At 39.1% G+C, this 24,333-nt stretch overlaps 1 protein-coding gene across 1 annotated transcript in view; it reads left to right on the forward strand.

The window, feature by feature from the left end:
• The window catches only part of plch2a (phospholipase C, eta 2a), a 62,866-nt gene that overhangs the window by 14,115 nt on the left and 24,418 nt on the right, over window positions 1-24,333 (forward strand). Inside the window, exons 4-10 of the mRNA XM_069720128.1 lie at window positions 4,116-4,286; window positions 7,810-7,903; window positions 12,124-12,327; window positions 14,045-14,165; window positions 17,756-17,927; window positions 22,092-22,199; window positions 23,622-23,777. Coding sequence (XP_069576229.1) covers window positions 4,116-4,286; window positions 7,810-7,903; window positions 12,124-12,327; window positions 14,045-14,165; window positions 17,756-17,927; window positions 22,092-22,199; window positions 23,622-23,777 — 1,026 coding nt within the window. The remainder of the gene's footprint in view (window positions 1-4,115; window positions 4,287-7,809; window positions 7,904-12,123; window positions 12,328-14,044; window positions 14,166-17,755; window positions 17,928-22,091; window positions 22,200-23,621; window positions 23,778-24,333) is intronic.

Consider the following 24,333-nt stretch of genomic DNA (forward strand, 5'->3'; position numbering starts at 1 on the left):
TGTTTTCTGTCCAATGAAAATACGTTTTTCAGCTGTGCTTCTGCTACTTCGTAATCCTCCTGCGACCAAGTGTGTTCTGAATAAGAAGTTTGCTTGTGAAAAAGAAGACGATGAATAATGATGCAGTTTTGGTGGTTTGCTTTTGTGTGTTTTGTCTTTATCTGTGTTGGTTATCACTAGTTACAAAGAATAACATCCAAATTAAATTATCACCGTCGACTCACCATAACACAGTTTTGCCTGCTCAGAGCACGGTTTCTTATTCTTGCCACGAGTAATACTTTCCGTATGCAAATATGCCTGTCACAAGCGTGTCACACGTGAACAGCTTGGTGACAACTAAGTGATATGTACGCAAAACCAACAGGGGAGTCAGACGATGTGACGTGTTTGTCTTGTGTCTGTGAGTCATTTGGCTTCCGGTGTATCAGCTGTGTCGGGGGAGAACACAGTGGCGAGTGTTGGGAGATTAAATGGCTTGATGTATACAGAGTTTTTGAGTTTGGGTTTAGAGTGTTGACACCAATTCTTTGGCCCTGGAGGAGACTAATGAATTTGTCTGGATCTGTGTACCGCACTGCACTCCCTCTTCCCCGCTGCAACTACTTCTGTGTGTATTCTGCCACAGCATCATCCTCACATGACACTGAAATGTGCACTCTGATCAAATGTAGAGCAAGCAGACCTTAAAGCTCTTTTAAGGGCACTTTAAAACAGCTGTGGTTTCTTTGCTAAACATGAACTGATACAGTTTGCTTGATTGGCATCGTAATTTTGTTTTCTACACAGTAAAAATAGCAAATTATGTAATTAGGTATTAATAAACACTTCAAGTCCATCCATCCATTCATTATCTCTACCCGCTTTATCCTGAACAGGGTCACGGGGGGGCTGGAGCCTATCCCAGCTCACTTTGGGTGAAGGCAGGGTACACCCTGGACAGATCGCCATATACAAAAATGGGTACAGACCTGTGTTTTTTTTTTTCTTGGTGAGGGGTAGAAAACCAATGGTGTGCTCACCATTTGCCTTGTGTGGTGCGAGGTATCTACTTCACATTGAGTTAATCAGGCCGTTTATTGTGGCCGCAAAATGCTGGTCCTCACCACCTTGATAGCTGGGCGAAGTGGCAGGATATTGGCAGGAATTGGTGCTGTCATGTACACTGATCCAGAGTGAAATGAACATTTAAATCACGGGCAATCTCTCTGGTGGACATTCCTGCCATCAGCATGCCAATTGCACACCCTCTCAAAACATGACATGTTTGGCATTTGATTGTGATAAAACTGCACATTTTAGCGCCCTGTGTTTTAGCGACCATGCTGCTTAATCAGCTTCTTAATATGTCAGACATTGGCAAAGCAGAAGGGCTAAAATTGTAACAAATTTGTAAACAAAACTTAAGCAATAAACCCCTTGTGTACCAGAAGGAAATCTAAGATATTTACTTCTACTTGTGAAAAATGGGAGCAAAAACCAAAGTGTTTGGAAACATTTTTAGATTGTTTGCAGCATGTGCTTCATGAAGGGCAAGGGCATTCTCTTTTTTTAATTTGGATTTAGCATACACATTTGGGTTACTTTAATTGTACTTCAAAGCATTTTGTACTTTCTCACTTGTCATATGTTGAATGATATTTTACTCTAACTTGGAATAAGATAAAAGTTGTTACTATTTTCAGTTTGATAAACTCAAAGCCCAATCTTAAGAACTCAAAAACCAAAACCAAAAAGGAGAAATTTGTATTTTATGTTTTGTGGTGGTTCATGACAGTGCCCCTAAATTTTGCATTAGGCCTATTTTAAATACCATTTTGGTGTCCATCAATATCGCTACCTTAAATTCATACACCCAAACAAATCTTATGTCAGCTTCAGGAAGTGCAGATGATTACACTGCCCCACTTGCAAACTGAGAAAAAAACATTTTATTTCTTCATTTTGACAATTTAACAATTTTATCAAAAATATCATGCTAACATTATCTTTAACACAGAAAGCAAAGAGTAAATGGAATTTCAGTTTGATTTTAAGTGTATTTGGCATCAACAAGATGTGCGTAACTCCACATTCAAGTTTATTCATCCAGGTCTTCATGAAATTCAGTGTTTAATTTTTCATTTTTAAGCAGTCATTAATGGCCACTTAAATTCAATTTAAATTCATGGGCTATAGACGTGTCAGTTTTTTTTATTCTTTATCTGGTGTGGAAGACTAGTATTCGTAGCCCAGTCTTTTTTATTTAAGCCTAATAATGACATGATGAAATTCTTGAGCTGTGGAAATGCAGGCAGATTTTCAACCCAGCGAACATTTAATTTGTAAGAGAACTCTGGGACACCTCTCCTCCCAAAAGTATGACTATATATATATACACACATATATTACATTACATATATTACATATTATAAAGTTATTTATTAAAATATTCCCAAGCCCTACTGAAATTATATTTACAGCCAAATAATAAAGAAACTGTGGAATCATATTGAGTCATTGTAGGAGTAGAAGTATTTATCATTCTACTGTTCACAGCCCTGTGTGTATATAGTACATGGAGCTACTTAGAGGCCGACTTCCAGCTAGCACAGACGTCATCGCCCTACAGTAAGTGGCTGCCTCTGGTGCTGCTTGGCATATGGAGCCAGTCACGGACCACCTCATACAGGGATTACATGGGTCATGGTGTGACCGACTGCAGTTCTCTCATTAACCTTGTTTGATACACAACCACAGTGTTTTAAATGTTGAATTAGTATTATTCCAGCTCTTTATGACTTGAAAAAAACCCTCATCAGTGTAATTTCAGCTGAAAACACTTTTGTATGTTAGTACAAGATAATAATGACTGAATATTAAATCTCCAAACCATTCTTAAATTGGTTTATGGAAAGAAAAAAAAAAGACATTATGAAGCAAAAACTTGTGGTCACATTGTTATATATTATTTATGAATAAAGGAAATGAGTAAAAAAAACATGACTCATCAACCTGCATTACTTGGTCATCCTTCTATTACACCTGCAGTGTTCTAGTCAGAGCTGGAGCCAGCTGCATCCTACAACCACAAACTTACTTCTAAAATGTACAAGTGTATGCTTTTCACCTGTGTTTGGTCTAATAGCCAACATAGAGGGGCTCCACATTCGTTGGTATGTCAGTATACTGTAATGAAAAATATATGGGTTTGAGAGAAACTCTGAAAACTTTGGGATTCAGCTTGCAAATGTCAATGGAATCTGTAAAAACAAAATTGAACATGACTAAATATAACTAAATCTCAAATTAGTTCTGCTCCTAGGACTAAAATAGTGAAGAGAATGAACAGTACATCCAACAAAATCCAATTATAGACTAGCAGAAGGAACATCTCAGACATAATGAGTACGCACTGTATAAGTATATAAACAATTTAGGAGAAAGGGACATATAAAAGTGAAGTCGATGCAAAATGTCTGAAGTGCAATCATTATGGTGTCATTAGCTACATTCACTTCTTCTGAGGAGTGATCTGGTGGATATTAGGCTTAATAAAGTAAATACAGAGTCCTAATTTAGCTTTTTATGCATCAAATCAATATTTGGTCTTCCTTAAGCTCACAGTGCTGCACGTCTGGTATTGGATCATGTTGTTTATGAAAAATTAATTGTAAAATTCAGAACAGTCAGTATGAATCAATAATCTCCATGTCATGTCTTCCTCTGCTCAGCTCATTTTCAAATTAGAGCCACAGGCTGTCACATTAATGAGGCTAACTTCATTAATGTTGATGTTGATAAAGTTGGCAGCTGCCATTAAAACCTGTAGTATTTCTGGCTTCTCTGCAATTAGCTGGTCACAGATCAGAATGGAATCTTTCGCTTATTATTCATAACCTTAGTTACTTGCAAATGATGAAGCAAAATATCCGATTTGATAAAGAATTTTGATTTGATACTGTAATAGAATTCAGTAAAATACTAAATATCCTAGCCCTAAGTGTAGAAAAACAAGTTCCCCCTTTGGACCAAATGGCATGTTTTTAGCTTTAGCTGTATATGTTAAAGGTCTGTGAATACAAAATTTAGTCAATGTTACAAAACGAAAACTTGTTCTTGTACCCGACGTGTAGGAGGCGGACACAGACGACAACCAGGGGACGTTGGGCTTCGAGGAGTTCTGCTCCTTCTACAAGATGATGTCGACCCGCAGGGATCTGTACCTTCTTATGCTCACCTACAGCAACCACAAAGACCACATGGATACAGACGACCTGGTCCGCTTCCTCGAGACTGAGCAGAAGGTACCCACGGTGTCTGCATTTCATTTGACAGGGAGAAGTTGATCTTTTCACTGTCACACTGATGCAGCTTCTACTTCTTTCTTGTTAAACCCATAAAACCACTCACTTGCCAACCGGTGGATTAGACTTGTAGAGTTTTTAATGTAGCCTGGGGCTTTTAGCTTGCTTTACAGATGGTTTTCTGATACTGATAAACTTGTGGTCTTCAGATCCAACTCACACTGATCAAGTAACATAATTTAACACAGCTCTTTCAGGAGATAAAAAAACAAAACGATTTTATACAGGTACTCTAATGGTGAAATCAGTATTAGTCAAATTTGAATATCTGTCCCTCAAACAGACCTGCATTCTTGATCCGCTTGAGATCTCTTTATCACAGGGAGACCATGAAGAGTCAACACTGAATGGAGACTGAACTGCCATTTTGTTTTTCAACATTATTTGGTCCTTTTTCCTCTTTTCTTGAAAGGTTGTTAGTCAGTGAATTAAGTCATCAGTTGTATTCTAAACCTCTGAAATTGCACAAATTGACATTGTTACCTCCTGAGTGAAAGAGGTCTGATTTAAAAAGCGAAGATGCTAGGATAGTCTTTAAATCAACCATAGAAACATCACTAAAATGAATAAAATGTGATTGTAAACAGAAAACAGGATGAGGCAGCACAGTAGAATACCTATGAGCCAACACATTCTGACCAGCCACTCGGTCCTTGATGTGCTGCCAAAACCGCTCGGTCTCTCCAAGACCTAACTAAGACGATAGCACAAGATCCTTTTAAGTCCTTTAAGCTGCAAGTGGAGCCACTGGGAGTTAGACTTCTTCCAGCACATACACCAACACCCTGCTACGGGTTTAAGTTGTTTTTTTTCACTCCTTTGACCAGGGATGGAAGATTCCCCCCCCCCCCCACTCCCTCCCCAGGAGCACCCCACTGCGCACTTATCGTCTAATGTATCTCAGACCTTGACATATGCTATTGTTACGACCTAATCAGCCTTGTTCATGTAATGTGTGAGTGGTCAGAATGCTTTGGCTCATCGGTGTATTATGTATAGAATGAGCATAACCCACATTGTCATTCATTCATTCATCAAGCTTGACCGTTTTGACAGAAGCAGATCAATGCCAACACAGTCTCAGTGGTATCACGGTTCTGTTAACTAATTTTACTACCATGGAATGGTTTATTTGGATCACCAGCCTAGTGGGCAACTACTGATCAATACTCGTTGGCCTGAATCTGTGCCAAGTCTGAAAATAAAGCGATGGCATGAAGCTCTGGCACAGGCAGCTGAATGGTGAGCTGGCTGCTAGGTGACAAATCTTGTAAAAAATGATTACCCACTTCAAGGTGGTGAACACAGGTTTAACCTGCATTTAGCTATTAATAGGGCGGCACGGTGGTGCAGTGGTTAGCACTGTCACCTCACAGCAAAAAGGTTCAGGGTTCGAATCCGGTCCTGGGCCTTTCTGTGCGGAGTTTGCATGTTCTCCCTGTGCTTGCGTGGGTTCTCTCCGGGTTCTCCGGCTTCCTCCCATCATGCACCTCAGGTCAGGTTACCTGGCGCCGCGCTAGTGGCAGCCTGCTGCAGCAGCTCCCCCCTGAGAGCCCCCCTGCTGTAGTGAAGACATTTCCCCTCGGGGATTAATAAAGTGTATAAAATCAACAACAACAAAAAAATCAAAATCAAATGATACCAGATTGGTGCTATAGCAGCCACAGCAGGCATCAAATCTCTGTCCACAGGGCTGTGAGGTTCTAATTCAACCCCAAAAAATGTTGAGGGCCTCAAAATGTATCATTCCCTGTCCTCTGTCACTGTTTTACTGTATCTAAAACGCTGTGATTATTTTCATGTAAGCCAGCTTGTTAGTGAAGGTTATTCTCAGCATTTACTTTTAGTCCTGTGAGAATGAAACTGATCCTCTTTTGTATTAGAGTCGTGCTGCAGGAGCAATTTTGTGAAGCGATTTGTTTAAAATGATGCAAAGTGGACGTGCTCCCACACACCCTAAACTAAGTGTTAGTGTCAAGTTAGGCCAAATTTGTACATAGAAATGACCCCATCATCTTTCCATATTTGTGTTAAAAATTGCTCATACCTTGCTTTAGCTCACCCTTTTTAGCATCTATAGGGATATAAAAAAAATATTTACTACGTGTTTAATAACACACTTAAAGAAACAAAATATATAGGGACATTTTAAATGCAAATTTATGGTCAAAAGTTATAACTTTTATGAGGACGTACTATATTTGACATTCATTTCTATCACTTTTTATATTATATTGTATAATATAATAATAATGTCAGTCATTATCTGTTTAAGTAGCAATCAACACTAATGCCATACTGCCTTCAAATGGAACTCGTGAGCTCATGGTTATGACATGTCTAGTTGTGAAAACACCGCTGCTTAGCAACGGCAACACGTACTGTGTCTAGAGGCCACAGAGGCTAACAATTTAGCAAACTAGCTAGTGAGTAATGTAATACAAGAAATGCAAAGGCATAATGATAGAGGAAATAGATGGGGTGTTTGGGAACATATTTATTGTTAAATGTTTTGTAAAAGTCAGCTGTAACATAACCAGTTAGGCAGGCAATATCAAAAGACAATAAACACGACATAAAAATCAATATTATACATCATAAATACTCAAATCATAAAGTTACAGCATAAAAATCATTCATTCCTGAGTAGATTAGTATATTTCATCTGGAAACATTTTGGGTTTGTTATTGTATATTGGAAGCTGTTATTCTTAACGCCTTGTTTTTTTGTCCATTACTGACTGCACGTCATGGTATATTTTCAATTTTAACTTCAAACTCCAGCTGAAGATACACTAAAAGTGTGAGATATTCTTCAAGTTTGTATTGCTGTGTGTGTGTGTGTGTGTGTGTGTGTGTGTGTGTGTGTGTGTGTGTGTGTGTGTGTGTGTGTGTGTGTGTGTGTGTGTGTGTGTGTGTGTGTGTGTGTGTGTGCCTTTGCTGAGAGAGCTGACAGCAACCTGTGTGATCACCAGTCCACAGTAACAATGCACATGGGCTCTTACCTCAGATACTCTCCACACAGCACTCTCTCTGAAATAGAGATTATGATGAGATGGATAGCAGGTGTACCCCTTTTAAAACACTTTCAGACACTCACCCTGCTTAGTAACTTTAGACGTGGGGTGAAACAAAATGTGTCTAAAATGGAAATAATCCTGTGAAAAAAAAAAGTCTCACCTAGCTAAAGCCATGTTCTCTCATGGGGAACAAAAACACTGACAGAATGAGGAAGAGTGGCTGAGGGAAGAGACCGCCTCCTTTAAATGATTAATAGAGAGGGGAATCCGATTGACCTATCAGGGGCTTTAAAGAGCAGCTACCAGACAAACAGTTGGATTTTGCAGCCAAGTTCATGTATGCTCTTCTATACTTAACTCCTGCTCATTAGAGGGGATTTAAGTAATTCTACTTGTACAATTTGCATCATGCAGTCGTTGACATGTTTTTCCACACTTTGTAGATGACAAAGGTGACCAAAGAACATTGCCTGGAGATTATCAACAAATTTGAGCCGTGCTCTGAGAACCAGAAGCAAGGGGTTCTGGGAATTGATGGTAAGTCCACTTTAATTTAATTTCTTTGCCATCAACTGCCCTTGTGTTTTGAACTAATCTGAATGCTGTTAGTTTTCCTCTAATGAGGTGTAATGAAAGTTACACAATCATCCGTGCTGCTATTCAGATAATTCCCTTTTAGTGCTGAGCCAAGGTTTGATTATTATGAAAATGTTGTGCAAGGTTTTGCAAATGGACCACTTTAGTTTGATGGAGCCGCTGCTGCCTTTTTGGCTGCTGTGTGTTCAAAAAGTGACTTTGCTTTTTGAAGGCTGTTTAATTCTGCTTTTGTTATTACTATCTGAAAACTGTTACCTTTTATTCATTTGGCAGATGCTTTTGTCCAAAGACATTTACAATATGAATGTGTTCCATACTTGAGTGCAAGTGCTGAGTGTTTCAAATTTGTTTTGTTTTTTACAAAATGCAAGGTCAGTGTAATTATAAATGACCTAATATAGACTATAATGTACATTTGTGTGAAAGTTTGTAGATTTTTTTAGACATAAAAAGCATAAATGCCACTCTCTTGCTGCTGCACAGGAGAGCAGTGCACCACCACCTTCCTGCAGCTCCTTTGCAGTCCTATAGAGGTTTTGGTTTTGCCCGTCTGACAAGCAGACGTGCAGTTTTATTGCTCTTCCCGAACTCGTCTTGACTTCCACAGTTCATCTCAAGTGCCATTATTAATGCCATTATGAGAATGTGGAAAATGCAAATTTGAACTTGTTTTTATAGCCCTTCCTACTTTCAAAGCATCAGTTTGCTTCATTTTGAGATCTTAAGCCCTCCCACACGGCCGGTACTTTGTTGCCGTTAGTTTTCTGTTATAAACGTTATCTGCTAAAAACAAGATGTAGAAATGGAGTGTACAAATAATAATGACTCTTTTTTTTGTCCCTGTAATGTTCTAAATGGGTGATGATGAGGTTGTTTGTATTCAGACACCAAATAGAGTATTTTTTTCTGATGTTAGCTATTTACTGTCTGACTCTTGTGGCCAATTAGTTTTCTATAAATGTAATGTTATCACGGGCCAAAGACAACCACAAACACTTGTTCAGTTGTACCTGTGAAAGGGTAATAACCCGAGATCCAGTTTGAATAGTGCACCGATTTGAACAATCCCAGAAAGCACACGATTCCGGCATCCTTACCAGTTGGGTCTACTCAGAGATACGGCAAGTTGCCCAGATCAAAATGGCGGCCACGTTGACCATTGTGCGGCGTCTACGTGTATATATATATATATATATATATACAGTGGGTACGGAAAGTATTCAGACCCCTTTAAATTTTTCACTCTTTGTTTCATTGCAGCCATTTGCTAAAATCAAAAAAGTTCATTTTATTTCTCATTAATGTACACTCAGCACCCCATCTTGACAGAAAAAAACAGAAATGTAGAAATTTGTGCAAATTTATTAAAAAAGAAAAACTGAAATATCACATGGTCATAAGTATTCAGACCCTTTGCTGTGACACTCATATTTAACTCACATGCTGTCCATTTCTTCTGATCCTCCTTGAGATGGTTCTACTCCTTCATTGGAGTCCAACTGTGTTTAATTAAACTGATTGGACTTGATTAGGAAAGGCACACACCTGTCTATATAAGACCTTACAGCTCACAGTGCATGTCAGAGCAAATGAGAATCATGAGGTCGAAGGAACTGTCCAAGGAGCTCAGAGACAGAATTGTGGCAAGGCACAGATCTGGCCAAGGTTACAAAATAATTTCTGCAGCACTCAAGGTTCCTAAGAGCACAGTGGCCTCCATAATCCTTAAATGGAAGAAGTTTGGGACGACCAGAACTCTTCCTGGACCTGGCCGTCCAGCCAAACTGAGCAATCGTGGGAGAAGAGCCTTGGTGAGAGAGGTAAAGAAGAACCCAAAGATCACTGTGGCTGAGCTCCAGAGATGCAGTAGGGAGATGGGAGAAAGTTCCACAAAGTCAACTATCACTGCAGCTCTCCACCAGTCGGGGCTTTATGGCAGAGTGGCCCGACGGAAGCCTCTCCTCAGTGCAAGACATATGAAAGCCTGCATAGAGTTTGCCAAAAAACACGTGAAGGACTCCCAGACTATGAGAAATAAGATTCTCTGGTCTGATGAGACCAAGATTGAACTTGTTGGCGTTAATTCTAAGCGGTATGTGTGGAGAAAACCAGGCACTGCTCATCACCTGCCCAATACAATCCCAACAGTGAAACATGGTGGTGGCAGCATCATGCTATGGGGGTGTTTTTCAGCTGCAGGGACAGGACGACTGGTTGCAATTGAAGGAAAGATGAATGCGGCCAAGTACAGAGATATCCTGGAAGAAAACCTCAGACTGGGCCGAAGGTTCACCTTCCAACAAGACAATGACCCTAAGCACACAGCTAAAATAACAAAGGAGTGGCTTCGGAACAACTCTGTGACCATTCTTGACTGGCCCAGCCAGAGCCCTGACCTAAACCCAATTGAGCATCTCTGGAGAGACCTGAAAATGGCTGTCCACCAACGTTCACCATCCAACCTGACGGAACTGGAGAGGATCTGCAAGGAAGAATGGCAGAGGATCCCCAAATCCAGGTGTGAAAAGCTTGTTGCATCATTCCCAAGAAGACTCATGGCTGTACGAGCTCAAAAGGGTGCTTCTACTCAATACTGAGCAAAGGGTCTGAATACTTATGACCATGTGATATTTCAGTTTTTCTTTTTTAATAAATTTGCACAAATTTCTACATTTCTGTTTTTTTCTGTCAAGATGGGGTGCTGAGTGTACATTAATGAGAAATAAAATGAACTTTTTAGATTTCAGCAAATGGCTGCAATGAAACAAAGAGTGAAACATTTAAAGGGGTCTGAATACTTTCCGTACCCACTGCATATATATGTCTGTGGGTGAAGAGAGCTGCGCCCTTGATAACCACAGTGAGATACTGAACAATATCACTGTTACAAAGGCTTTGTATTAGGTGGTGTCTTGCTTTGGTGTATGAGCAGAGCATGCATAGTGTTAGCTTAGCATACTGTGAGTTAGTGAGTCGTTTGGTAAGTGAAGACAGGTAGTAATAGAGTCAGTTCACCCTTGCAATGTTATTCAGTATTCATATAACACTGTGTGGGTATTTTAAAACAAGAAAAAGACTGCCAGAAGTTTCCACACATGCCATCATTACCGTTTCTCAATTTTTTTTATTTTTTTTTAAGATCACAAAATAAAAAGTAACAGTGTTTAAAAATAGGGAACAAGAAGTCCACATTCACAGTGTGGTCTTTCATTCTACTGGACTGAAGTGAAGTTAATATTGCTAGTTTTTCTGAACTTCATAGAAAAGGACAAAAAAAATATTATTTTCCAGTTATTTTCAAAAAATAATTATCAATAATATTTTGAGAGTACTTGATCAGTAAATTGAATCACTGTGCTGTTTACACAGATGGGAAATATTATTGTACAGTTTTGATGGGCTATACATTTTATGACAATAGTCCAGCTTCTGTGAGGGAACAACATCTAAGAAATTAAGAGTAGATGTTAAAAAAATATATAGGAATAAAATGCAAATGTTTGTAAAATAATAACAGCAGTTTATGATAGAAAAATAAAATGTCAGAAAAAAGTCAAATTATGATTCAAATTTAGTTACACATTTATAAGGGCAGGATTGGAAAATGAAGTTACGAGAAAAAAAATCCTTTTTAGATTAAAAGTCATCATTTCATGAAAAATATCCCAATATTTGTGCAAACATTATGCAAATATAGCCATGTCATATAATGTGATCATATCATGCAAACATGTTTTCCTAAAATATAAAAATACTTTTGTAAAAAAATGTTTTCAAACTTTCACAAATGTTTTTTTGTTGTTGTATATAACATTAGCCCTAATGTGCCCTAGGAACTCAGGCAGATACATTGTTCATGTCTTCCCTTTTCTATCAATATATTGCACTAATTTAAGGCTCATGTTTTTGTTAATAAATACATTTACACTGCATTATTAATCAGTTCATTTATGTTGTTTATTGTTAATATAATACATTTAATTACATCCACAGTTTACATTGCATTAAATAAATAAATGTAAGATGAAAAGTGTAGGATTCAAGTTTCAGATTGAAGTGGGATATGACTTCTGACATCTTAGAATAGATTTAGGATTAAAAAATGTAAAAAGTTGGAGAAAATCTATAGGAAAAAAGCTTTTTGTTTAACTTTCTTCCAGGTTTTACAAATTACATGCGCAGCCCAGCAGGGGACATCTTCAACCCAGAACACTACAATGTGAGCCACGACATGAACCAGCCATTGTGCAACTACTTCATTGCCTCATCGCACAACACCTACCTGATGGGGGACCAGCTGATGTCACAGTCCAGGGTGGACATGTATGCCTGGGTGCTGCAGGCCGGCTGTCGCTGTGTGGAAGGTCAGTATGGACATGTGGAATTTACTCATACATGTCAGTGTACATTCTCAGTATTCATGCAACTAATGTATAAACATAAGGATCAGAAAAGGCCATATTTTCATAGGGATAGTGTTAGGTAGCATTTCAATGACTCTGAATCCAACTTTGAATCCATATATCACAATCCTTTCACACCCCTCATTGAAACTTTTTACGTGATTTGCTTGTTGGGGAATTGATATAGTTTAGTTCAAAGTACTGTTTTATTCCACTTCATATCATATTGTATGTAAGTGGAGATCGAGTTGTGCTAAAAAGGAACAGGACATGTGGTGTGCTGCTCCCTGGGAGCTGTGCTAATGTGTCAAAGAATCTGAGAGTTCACAGGGGAGTGTAGCAGGAGGTGAGCCATTTAAAGAAGTAAGTCATATTCTTACTTTAACGTGACGAACTGTAGATAAATAAACTTGTTTCTCCCTTTGTTTTGAGTAGCCTCCCACAAAATATTGCACTATCCAGTTTGTTTTTTTTAACAGTCCTGAAGTGTATTCATTCATTGGGAATTTTTAAATTGTGGGTTAGAGCTTCAAACATTTTGACTTTGCAGTTCAAGCATCTGTTGGTGTTAAACCATTACTTGCAAAAAGCGAAATCCTAGAAGACTTACCCCTCAAGAAATGTTGCTGGATAGGGTTACAAAGTCATTGTTTTCCTGGCACGCCCCCCCTAATGTGACCCACCGTCCTCCTGAAAAAAACATGCACATGTACTCATAGAACTGGAGTTACATCCAGTAACTATATATTTAATTAGTTCCTGTGCACCTGTTTCATTTAAGCGTTTGTGAGAGTCACTCATGCATTTTTCTGTCACTGAAGGTCACTAATTCCTGTGCTGTTTCCCTGCTCTGCTGGGCACTGTCTGTTTAATAAAGGGTGAGGTTGTGCCTCTCTCACACAGACACGCACCAGAGCAGAACAGCGGCAGGACACAGGTGAACGTTTCTCGAGTTGTTGACAACTACAGTCGTTACGTGACTGTAAAAAAAAAAAAAAAAAAAAAAACACAATAAAAGTCCAAAGTTAAGAATTGACAAACCTTCACCACAAACTGCTGAAAATCAGACCAAAAGCTTTTTTTTTTTAAAAGCACCCTACCTATATATCTACCAAATGTTCTAAAGATGCTAATGTCGGCAGGTCTGCTGCGGATCAAGATAGCATTCAGGTTTTGATTCATCTTTGCTGTCAAAGGAGAAATGCTTATGTCTTTAAAAAACTGATATTGGTAAGGTTAGGTGATCAAATATATAATCATAGAGCCTGATAATGTCTCTGTACATTAGTCTACCATACACAGATCATTGAACTGAAGGATAATCAGGGAACCAAGGAGGAAGGCACTCTTTTCCAAAAAACACCCTTTTGGGAATGGAGTTTGCCAAAATGCATGTTGACCGGGAAGACCAGGAATAGTAAACGGAGAGAAGGAAGAGATACAAGCTAAACTCTTTCGGGGAAGGCCTTGATTATTTCAGCAAAACCATATTCTGCATGTATTACAACAACATGACTCCGTAGTAGAAGAGTCTGGGAACTAAACTGGCCTGTCATCATCGCATTTTGTTTTTATCTAGATTTTGTACAGCGTTCAAACTTTTTGGGAAAAGGGAATGTACATCAGGTTCGATACAATGACTGTCCTGCTCATACTGTCTTTTCTTTTTGTTTCACAGTTGACTGTTGGGATGGTCAAGATGGTGAGCCTATTGTCCACCATGGCTACACCCTCACCTCCAAGATCGTCTTTAAAGATGTCATCGAGACCATCAACAAATATGCCTTCGTCAAGAATGAGTACGTTTATACTCGCATCTCTCTAAATCTTGCATTTATTAATTTATTTTTTCAGAGGTTTTATTTCCTTATACAGAAAAAGTGTCCACATACTCAAACCTTGAATGAGCCGGTTGAAATAATAGATCACTTTGATTTAACTGACAACCCACAAAGCGTGCATGTCTTTGGCTTTAATACATATAACACGTAAAAAGTAAGTCCAGCAGTACGCAGACTTGTATCCTGTCAGCACATAGGAAATTGCTGCAATATACAGTTTGCTAGACTTTAATAAAATGGCAAAAAATCATGAAAATGGAGCTTATGTTTGTTTAAGCCTTAGAATCCGATGAACGCATGTTGCATCCAAATTCCGACTGCTTCTTCTCGGTTGAATTGCGCAGGGAGTATTTATCATGGAGAGATCGTCTCTTATGAAACTGCCCGACTTGAGCTTTCCTGAAATGCCACTGCCTTGTCTGTCTGATGAAGCATTAAAGGGAAATTTTGAGTTGCACCAAGCTAAATTGTTGTTACACTCTGCGTGCAGCTCTGCGTCCTTCTCCACAACCGTATAAACTCATCACTGCATAAATATGAAACACGTCACAAAACAGAGCAGGACCAGAGCTTTGTCATGATGACTGTCACATATCAGAATACCGAAAATAATCCCGTACTGAAGACGGGTCAAACAACTGCAGGATAATATCTTGAATTTCTTCACTAATTGTACTTATGTGGTTGAATTAGTCATAATGCCGATGATTCCTTTTTCATTGGTATTCCTTTTGTTTAGTTTTTTTGCTGCAGAGTTTGGTTCATTGAACATTTTTTGCAAAGAATACATCATGATCATGCTTAATAAATCCTGATGTATGATAATGTATACACCTTAGTTAATACTTTAATTGATGTGTTAAGTTATGTATGAAGCAATGCTTGAAAGACTTTAAACTAATGTTATTTCCTGATGATTCATGAGGTATTACTGCATGAAGTAATGCGCAAGTTATGCAGGAATTCATACATGAATTTGCAATAATTCATGTATGAATTCCTGCATTCACTTCCTGCAGTGAAGTGTTACCAAAAAGGGAAACAAAAAAAGCTTCCTTTTAAAAAGCTTTAAAAAGTTGAAGTTCTATGTCCGTTAACTTTTTTTTTTTTTTGTCGTATTACATCTAATCATATTAGTCTAAATGAATGAATCTCTGTTTTTAACCCACTATTACCACTGTCTTGGGTTTTGAATTTTTTAAATTTTATTCCTATGTCTTTTAAACCTAGATTTGTGTGAGCTACTAGACATATGAATTTCCCTGTGGGGATGAATAAAGTATCTATTCACTTTTATTCATATAGCGCCCTTATCTTATCTTTTCTATCAAAATAAAAATATTGAAATATTTACTTTGAGTTGCAGATATGTCATGTTACTGAGATACAGAAATTTGTTTTCACTATGTCCTTAATCACTCAGCTACTGAAGGATCCTATGAGTAAAACCAAACATCAGAAAGAGAAAATACATGCATCTGTTTATAGTAGCAGGGCTGTCACTTTGTATTTCTTCAAAAATATATATATTTTGCACCTCTGGCTGACTTCCTCACCTTAGCAATGCTGCCCGAAGCTCATGAGCATTGTGACATGTCTGCCAAAAAAACATTTATTTTCCAGAAGTGAAGCTGAAATAGTTAAAACCCATGGCAACAACATAAACCTACAGGGACATACATCATTCAGGAGAGAGTCCCATGTTTCTGTGTTCGGTAACAAGGGCATCATATGAAGGAAGAACTGAAATACAGAAGTGGGGGCTTCTCCCAGTCCTCTATTTTTGATTAGAGTTTCAACTGTACCACCACAGAAATGGAGGCTGAGCCTGTTCCGCCTTAAACGTGGATTTATCTACATAACATGCACTCATTGGTTCAGGGACTATGTGTTGCACTGGCCACATACATAGTCACACATATGTATTGTTTCCTGACGTCACCATTTCTTCCCCTGTCTTCTGATTGAAGACGAGGATGATGCACACGCTTGGCAAGACTTATTGGCATGTCATTCCTGGATCTGCGCTAGAAGCAATCCTCCCTCTTTGTCTTCTGTCGTGTCACTGGGCACCTTTTAAAATATCCGTCACTCAGCTGGGCTGGAGTGCTCAACTCTTATTCACAATGAATAGAACCCGATCGCTGTTGCAACTTCGGAGTCAATATGTGGAAATGGTACATAACTTATCAGTGCATAATGTGTAATGTGTTGGATTAAGATCTGGTGACTGTGAAAGCCACTAAGGAAAGCCTTGTGTCCTGTGTCAAAGCTGTGTTATACTCATTTGTTTGTCACCTATTTGTATAAAAAGAACATACACAGATATATCCCTATAAACCAACATAAAAACATCCTCACATCTGTGCAGACACAGGAACACACACAGAGAACTGGAAGCATACACAGAGATACCCTCCTCCTCTTCACAAAAATATGCATCAAAGGGTGATAATCCCATTGACACACACACAGTCTGGAGGATGCAGAGGAAAATCTCTATTTTTAGATCCTGTCTCTTCAAGTAAAATGAAGGAGGAACACTCACTTTGTGCGTGTATTCACTATCACTGTGGCTTCTGGAAAACAAAATTTAGGCACCATATTGCACAGATAATTAGATAAAAAAAAAAAGGAGCAGGGTGAAAGGCTGCATTCAGCATCAAAGTGCAATCCGATTTTCCAGGATGCTGGATAGAAAACGGGCTCCACAGAGGACAGAGAGGCCAGGCACAGAGGCGGAGTGAAAACCTTCATGCGGAATCGTAAAGCATTTCAGGGATCAAACTGTAATTTCAGTCTCAAAAGAGAGTTCACCTACAAGCATCAATACCTGAGAGGCATTAACAGATCGCTCCATGTTGAACAATAAAAAAGTAGGCTGAACATTTTATTTGATTTATTATTTAAAGTATTCTGTTGAATCATAAACTGTAGCTCCTAATATACATTTTCTGATATGTGTTTACAGTTTGAGGGATAGTGTTTTATTTTCTACGGGACACCAATAGACTGGTGTCCACAGCCAAAATAGAAAATTAAATAGATGTGGTTATGATTATTGGTGCCATATTGTACGAGCACTCCTTAATTCAAAGCATGTATGTGCATTCATGTCTCTTCCTTGCCAATTGGTCCTTTTGTGCTCACCCGTCTATATAAGCAGTAATTTCTGCATCTTTTAACGACACTGATGATGGATTCTACGTGAAACTTATGTATTTTTACCCACAATAACTTGAAGTTTATTCACCTCTGAGTGCCGTTATTCTCTTTTTGTAGATAGAAACAAGGAATGTGTCTGGCACGTAATGTTATGTAAAAGTGAATCTTGAATGACACCCAAACAATGTAACTTAGTCCTTGTGAGTGCCATTGTTATGTCTTTATTGTACTGTACAGCGTTTGTTGTCTGAAGTCATAGCTGAGCCAACAAAATCCTAATCTCAATGTTTAATTTTGACGTTAATGAGTTCCAAACTCTGCAGCAAGAAAGTCGCTGACAGACGCTCTGTAACTCCAACCTGTTGTGTGTGATTGTCCCTCAGCTACCCAGTCATCCTGTCCATAGAGAACCACTGCAGCGTTCCTCAGCAAAAGAAGATGGCACAGTACCTGATTGAAATCCTGGGTGACAAACTGGACGTGTCCAACATCAAAGCCGATGAGACCGGACGACTGCCGTCGCCAGAAACACTCAAGGGCAAGATCCTTGTGAAGGTAAAATAGGAATGTGGATATACCATAAAGCAATCCGAAGTAAGTGACTGATTCTCCTCGTTGAGCGGATTCAGTCCTCAGGCAATTATCTCTGCTCACTGTTTTATTATCTGGAGTGTGAACCTCACAGAACAACTTCAAAGGCAGGAGAGGGTGGTCCGACTGAAGCAATGAGATGAGAAAGTGTTTGAAAACCGCTTGGGACAAGAGAAGGAAAAACAAAACAAAACTTGACTGAAGGAATTTAAAGCTTGAAAATTAGTTTATGCACTGTTTGTGTGTATTAACAGCAGACTGCTGGTTGGCTTATTATCTGGGCATTCAAACCTGTATTATTACGAAGAAAACAATTTCCTGAGTCCAGCGGACCACAGATAATTGAAAGCCATATTGGTAATACAACTGAAAGCGAATGTTAGTTAAAAAAAAGTTTTAAGTTTTAAAAATATGTCTGATTTAATGCAGTCTTAGACTCCCTGACTGCAAAAGTATGATCCCGTTTTAGCTGGGACTGATGGACATCCAACCAAGCTCAGCCTGAGGCTGACTGCAGGCCCTGTCCAATATGCTTTTCTACTTTTGTTGTTGTTGTTGTCTCGCTCGAAAGTAGTAATGTGTTTATGTGTTTGTTGTGGACATTCATTTTGTAATTCTTGTGATTTAACATCTGTTCATCACATCAACAGCACAGCCGGAAACTCCCGAAAGATGTTTACAATTTGAACTTTGGGTCACCTCTGGAACATTCCCCAGACTAGGCGGAAAACACATGAAGTGTTTTGCAGTACACTGCCCCTCACAATTTAATTTATTAATATTCACATGACAATATACTTACAGATATATTATTCAAAGGTAAGGCAGCACTGGAGAGTTTTTGCTGCCATAAGAAGTTCTTATACAAACAACAGCATACAGTGGTGTGAAAAAGTGTTTGCCTCCTTCCTGATTTCTTATTTTTTTGCATGTCTGTCACACTTAAATGTTTCAGATCATCAAACAAATTTAAATATTAGTCAAGGATAACACAAGTAAACACAAAATGCAGTTTTTAAATGAAGGTTTTTTTTATTATTAAGGGAGAACAAAAATCCAAACCCACATGGCCCTGTGTGAAAAAGTGTTTGCCCCCTCCTGTTAAAACATAACTTAACTGTGGTTTATCACACCTGAGTTCAATTTCTCTAGCCACACCGAGGCCTGATTACTGTCACACCTGTTCTCAATCAAGAAATCACTTCAATAGGACCTGCCTGACAAAGTGGAGTAGACCAAAAGATCCTCAAAAGATAGACATCATGCCGAGATCCAAAGAAATTCAGGAACAAATGAGAAAGAATGAGTCTGGAAAAGGTTCTAAAGCCATTTCTGACGCTTTGGGACTCCAGAGAACCACAGTGAGAGCCATTATCCACAAATGGAGAAAACATGGAACAGTGGTGAACCTTCCCAGGAGTGGCCGGCCGACCAAAATTACCCCAAGAGCGCAGCAACGACTCATCCGAGAGGTCACAAAAGACCCCACAACAACATCCAAAGAACTGCAGGCCTCACTTGCCTCAGTTCAGGTCAGTGTTCATGACTCCACCATAAGAAAGAGACTCGGCAGAAATGGCTGCATGGCAGAGTTCCAAGACGAAAACCACCGCTGAGCAAAAAGAACATTAAGGCTCGTCTCATTTTTGCCAGAAAACATCTTGATGATCCCCAAGACTTTTGGGAAAATACTCTGTGGACTGACGAGACAAAAGTTGAACTTTTTGGAAGGTGTGTGTCCCGTTACATCTGGCGTAAAAGTAACACCGCATTTCAGAAAAAGAACATCATACCAACAGTAAAATATGGTGGTGGTGGTGTGATGGTCTGGGGCTGTTTTGCTGCTTCAGGACCTGGAAGACTTGCTGTGATAAATGGAACCATGAATTCTACTGTCTACCAAAACATCCTGAAGGAGAATGTCCGGCCATCTGTTCGTGACCTCAAGCTGAAGCCAACTTGGGTTCTGCAGCAGGACAATGGTCCAAAACACACCAGCAAGTCCACCTCTGAATGGCTGAAGAAAAACAAAATGAAGACTTTGGAGTGGCCTAGTCAAAGTCCTGACTTGAATCTTATTGAGATGCTGTGGCATGACCTTAAAAAGGTGGTTGGTGCTGGAAAACCCTCCAATTACAACAACTCTGCAAAGATGAGTGGGTCAAAATTCCTCCACAGCTGTAAAAGACTCATTGCAAGTTATCGCAAACGCTTGATTGCAGTTGTTGCTGCTAAGGGTGGCCCAACCAGTTATTAGGTTTAGGGGGCAAACACTTTTTCACACAGGGCCATGTGGGTTTGGATTTGTTTTCTCCCTTAATAATAAAAACCTTCATTTAAAAACTGCATTTTGTCTTTACTTGTGTTATCTTTGACTAATATTTAAATTTGTTTGATGATCTGAAACATTTAAGTGTGACAAACATGCAAAAAACTAAGAAATCAGGAAGGGGGCAAACACTTTTTCACACCACTGTATGCATGTTATTATAACTATATAAATGTGTGCGCCAAAACATGATGACCACCTCTTGTCTTTTACTCATCCTGGCACGGACCCCATTAGACCTCTGAAGGTGTCATGAGGTTTCAGGAACCAAGATGTTAGCAGTACAACCTAAAGGTCCTGGAAGTTGCAAATTAGACTCACTTCAGTTAATATGTTTTCCAGCATATCCCACAACATTCTGCCACTGGTTTCTCATCAGGCTATAGTCAGTAAGGCTGACTGGGAACACCCAGCAAGCCTTGCTAATACAGAGATTGAGCACCAGCTCAGCTGTCTGGATGTAACAATTGACACCAGATGCTCAGTAAAGACAGGGGCACCTTGCCAGTAATTAGCACGCTAAGTACTGCTCAACCAGCTGTTATGCCAGCACTGTTACCTGTGTGTACAATCAGCACAGTGTTGTCAACAAAATGTAAGCGCTGAAAGGAACGCTGATGAGGTCCATGGTGGCTTTTTTCATTGGCGTGCAGGCACACTGTGGATATGGGGGGTCAGTGTATTATCAGCCACAAAGTGGTGCTGCAGACCTCTGTCTCAATGATACCGTGATTGAGAGTGATTGTTAACACAGGCCAAACTATCTCACTTGTTAATGAAAAATCGACGGCCAAGGCAGTCGGCGAGAGAAAGGCCATCTGTTACCAGAATATCAACCGCTGAAGCCATACACCCTTACGTCTACCTCCTCTCATCCCCAATTCTTAATGAGAGAAATAGAAAGTGCAACAGTTACTGGAAATGGAGGGATTACCTGACAGACAATGTTAAGACAACCGTAAAAAGAAGGGGATAACAGGGTTCCGTAGGGGCTGGGAGAACGACAGCCGACTGCGTTAGAAGTGTTTCCTTGAGAAATAAATGACATTTCTGCTGAATGGCTCCTGCTGCTGCATCAAAAAAAAAACTGTCCTAATTGTTGGCTAGTTCTTTAGCAACAGGCATTCAACTCATCATCATAGAAAGTCATATAAACAGGACAGGTGAATGGTCCTACCAGTCATACCACATCAGATATGATTGTGGCGACAAAACATGGGCGTGCGTTCAGCTGACCTGACTTTCACTGTTTATCAAGTCAATTTTCTTGATCTACTTGTATCTAGTGGAGCGAGCAGGGAGGCCCTGCAAGACCATATGAACGGGTGGAAATGAATGCTTCAGAATGATGATCATGCAAAAAAAAAAGGAAGAACACCGGCCCTCGCAGAGCAGGATGCAATATTTTATTGAGGGAAAAACAAACGGACACATTTCAACGTGGAAGATGACCTCTGGCTGAAACGCGTCCATTTGTTTGCCTACAATAAATTATTGCATATTGCTCTGTGGGTGCATTTTCTTTAGCATGTTCATCATAGCTGTGCACCTATCTTCTTTTCTGATCTGTGAGTTGTGCGTGCCATTTTTCTGCACTCTTTAAGAACAATGAACAACCATGACCAAAAAGAAGTTCTTTGGCCATAAACATATCAGATTTGAGTGAAATAAATACAGATTCTTTTACCAACACAATTTGATAATTTATTTCAAATTGTTTGTAAGCCATACAATTCTTGTTATTTCTAAAGCTTCCCCTGAATATGAATTGGTATTAAAATGTGAAATTCTACTGACAGGGAAAGAAACTGCCTGCCAACATTGATGAGAACGCAGAGGAGGGAGACGTGTCGGACGAGGACAGTGCTGATGAGATGGAGGAAGACTGCAAGCTGATGAATGGAGATGTACGTACCTTGTTTGGTTTCTATCTCTTTATTCCACCAGAACTCCTGGCAGGCTTTGTGTCCTCGTGTCTGGTCAGTGACATATGAATTTTGCATGTATTTCTTGTTGTTGGAACTTAGCCATGTTGACTGAGTGCTCTCCTCTCCTGCCTTTCTGTTGTTTATTATTTACTGTATATCTGTTAGACTGCTATCTCTGCTGTTTGCTTCTCTTTGTCGTCTCTCCGTGGGCCTATTTGTTCTCATTTCCTACTCTTCTCTCTTCCTGTTTTTTTTTCCATTTTCCCACTCTTCAACTGTTGTTTGCTTCTTTCAAAGTGGAAGGTACTGTATTAAATGCTCGTCCTCAATCACCGCCGATATCTCATCTGTTCTTTCTCATCCTGCTTGTGAAAGTTGAAAGACCCAAAAATGCTTTTACTCTTTTACACAGATTCTCCATCTGGAACCAAACAGGCACATTAAGAACAGAAAATATCTGGGAACAATTATATGAATTGTATAGGCTGGGAAACATTAATAACTTGTTGTGTATGCGATACCTATTTTTCTGAAAAACTATATTGAGCTATGGCTCAGCAGTAAGTGGAGGTCTGCTTGCTTTCAGTTATAGCGATGCTCATTATAAGAGTGACAAAAATGTTGGCTGGGCACTGTGGCCATTGGTTGATACATCCACAGCTAACATTGCAAGGATAGGCTCATGTTGCAATTGTTATATACCATTACATTTATATTACTACTAATTTATCAGGTTGCAATGGATGTTGTCATCATTTGTGGGTATTTTTTCCACATTAGGTTGTTCTTGGGTAATTTTGAACAAAAATCATTGAAATCGAGTGCAATTAATAAGTATTGAATATTTTATTCAATATTTGTCAAATATATACATTTCTGTCAGGGTGGAAAAAAACCCTCTGAAACAAGAAAACCAAGAGACCAATAAGAATGCAGCATACTGTGCACAATCAGAATAAAGTGTTAGGCTTTCAGTTAGTATGATATATATCAATTCAACAAGGAATATAACATCCTCCTTCATCAAATCAGATGGACAGGACTGACTGGACCAAATTCTACATGAATAAAAGCTCAATAGTGGTCCTGTACTTTCAGTTCCATGTGTGCTAAGCACTCAGACAATGAAATTATTCCTGTGGTCTCAATACTGGTGCTTTATGGATACACTCTGCCACCGTGTGGCCGAACCGAGCATGTGCATATTATTCCATCTGAAATACTGTGCAGTGATCTCTCCATAAGGAATAAGCACATCCTTTCATTTATCATCCTTCATCAGTGTTTTTTTTTTTTTTTATTGCTTCTAAGCTCAACTTTACAACCATTCATGTTATCCTCACCTGTTGTGTCATGAACAGCATCACTATCCTCCTTGTAACTGTTCCTTCCTCCTTCCAGACGTCAGCCGATAGGAAGCAGGTGGAGAACATGGCTAAAAAAAAGCTTGACAACCTGATGAAAGAGTCCAAAATCAGAGACAGAGAGGACCCAGACAGCTTCACCATCGCAGCCATTCCTTCTACCGGGAATCCCGCAGACAAAACTGGCAGCAAGGTAAATGCAGACAGAAAGTGACCTCAGTCTGTGTTTACACAGTGGCTTAATAAAGACTTATTACTCTTCTTTAATGCTGCAAATTCAAGTAAAACAATCCAACAGCAATAAGCACTAAGCACACAGAGTGGAGGAATGATGAGGTCTGGGGTCACTACTTCATAGATAGATTGATTAATAAATGGATATTTATTGTCTTATGGCTGTTGAGTTCAACTTCCACTGAGCTGCACTGAAAATCAAATGATATTTTCAGTCGTAGCTGGAGGAAAGACTTATTAAAGTGAACTGCAAACGAGCATGTTAAAATAAAGAACATTTCAATTTCAAAATGCTGTATATTTTCTATCTTTTATGCTTTTCTGGCTTGCTGCAAGAATAATGCATTTCCACATTCAATCCCAATGGTTTCTCAGCTTTTGTCCAGACTTTTATTTTTATTTGATTCTGTCTTTGATTGCTTGTTTGAAATATTATGTTGTCTTGTATATTTTATGAACAGCAAACTGCTGACTACACATATTAGTACAAATGAAAATGAACAAAACTAACAGAT

This window comes from Brachyistius frenatus, unplaced genomic scaffold (genome assembly GCF_029030835.1).
Source record: "Brachyistius frenatus isolate BFR_SWC_R1_liver_20210118 unplaced genomic scaffold, ASM2903083v1 Contig_234, whole genome shotgun sequence".
NCBI lineage: Eukaryota > Metazoa > Chordata > Actinopteri > Embiotocidae > Brachyistius > Brachyistius frenatus.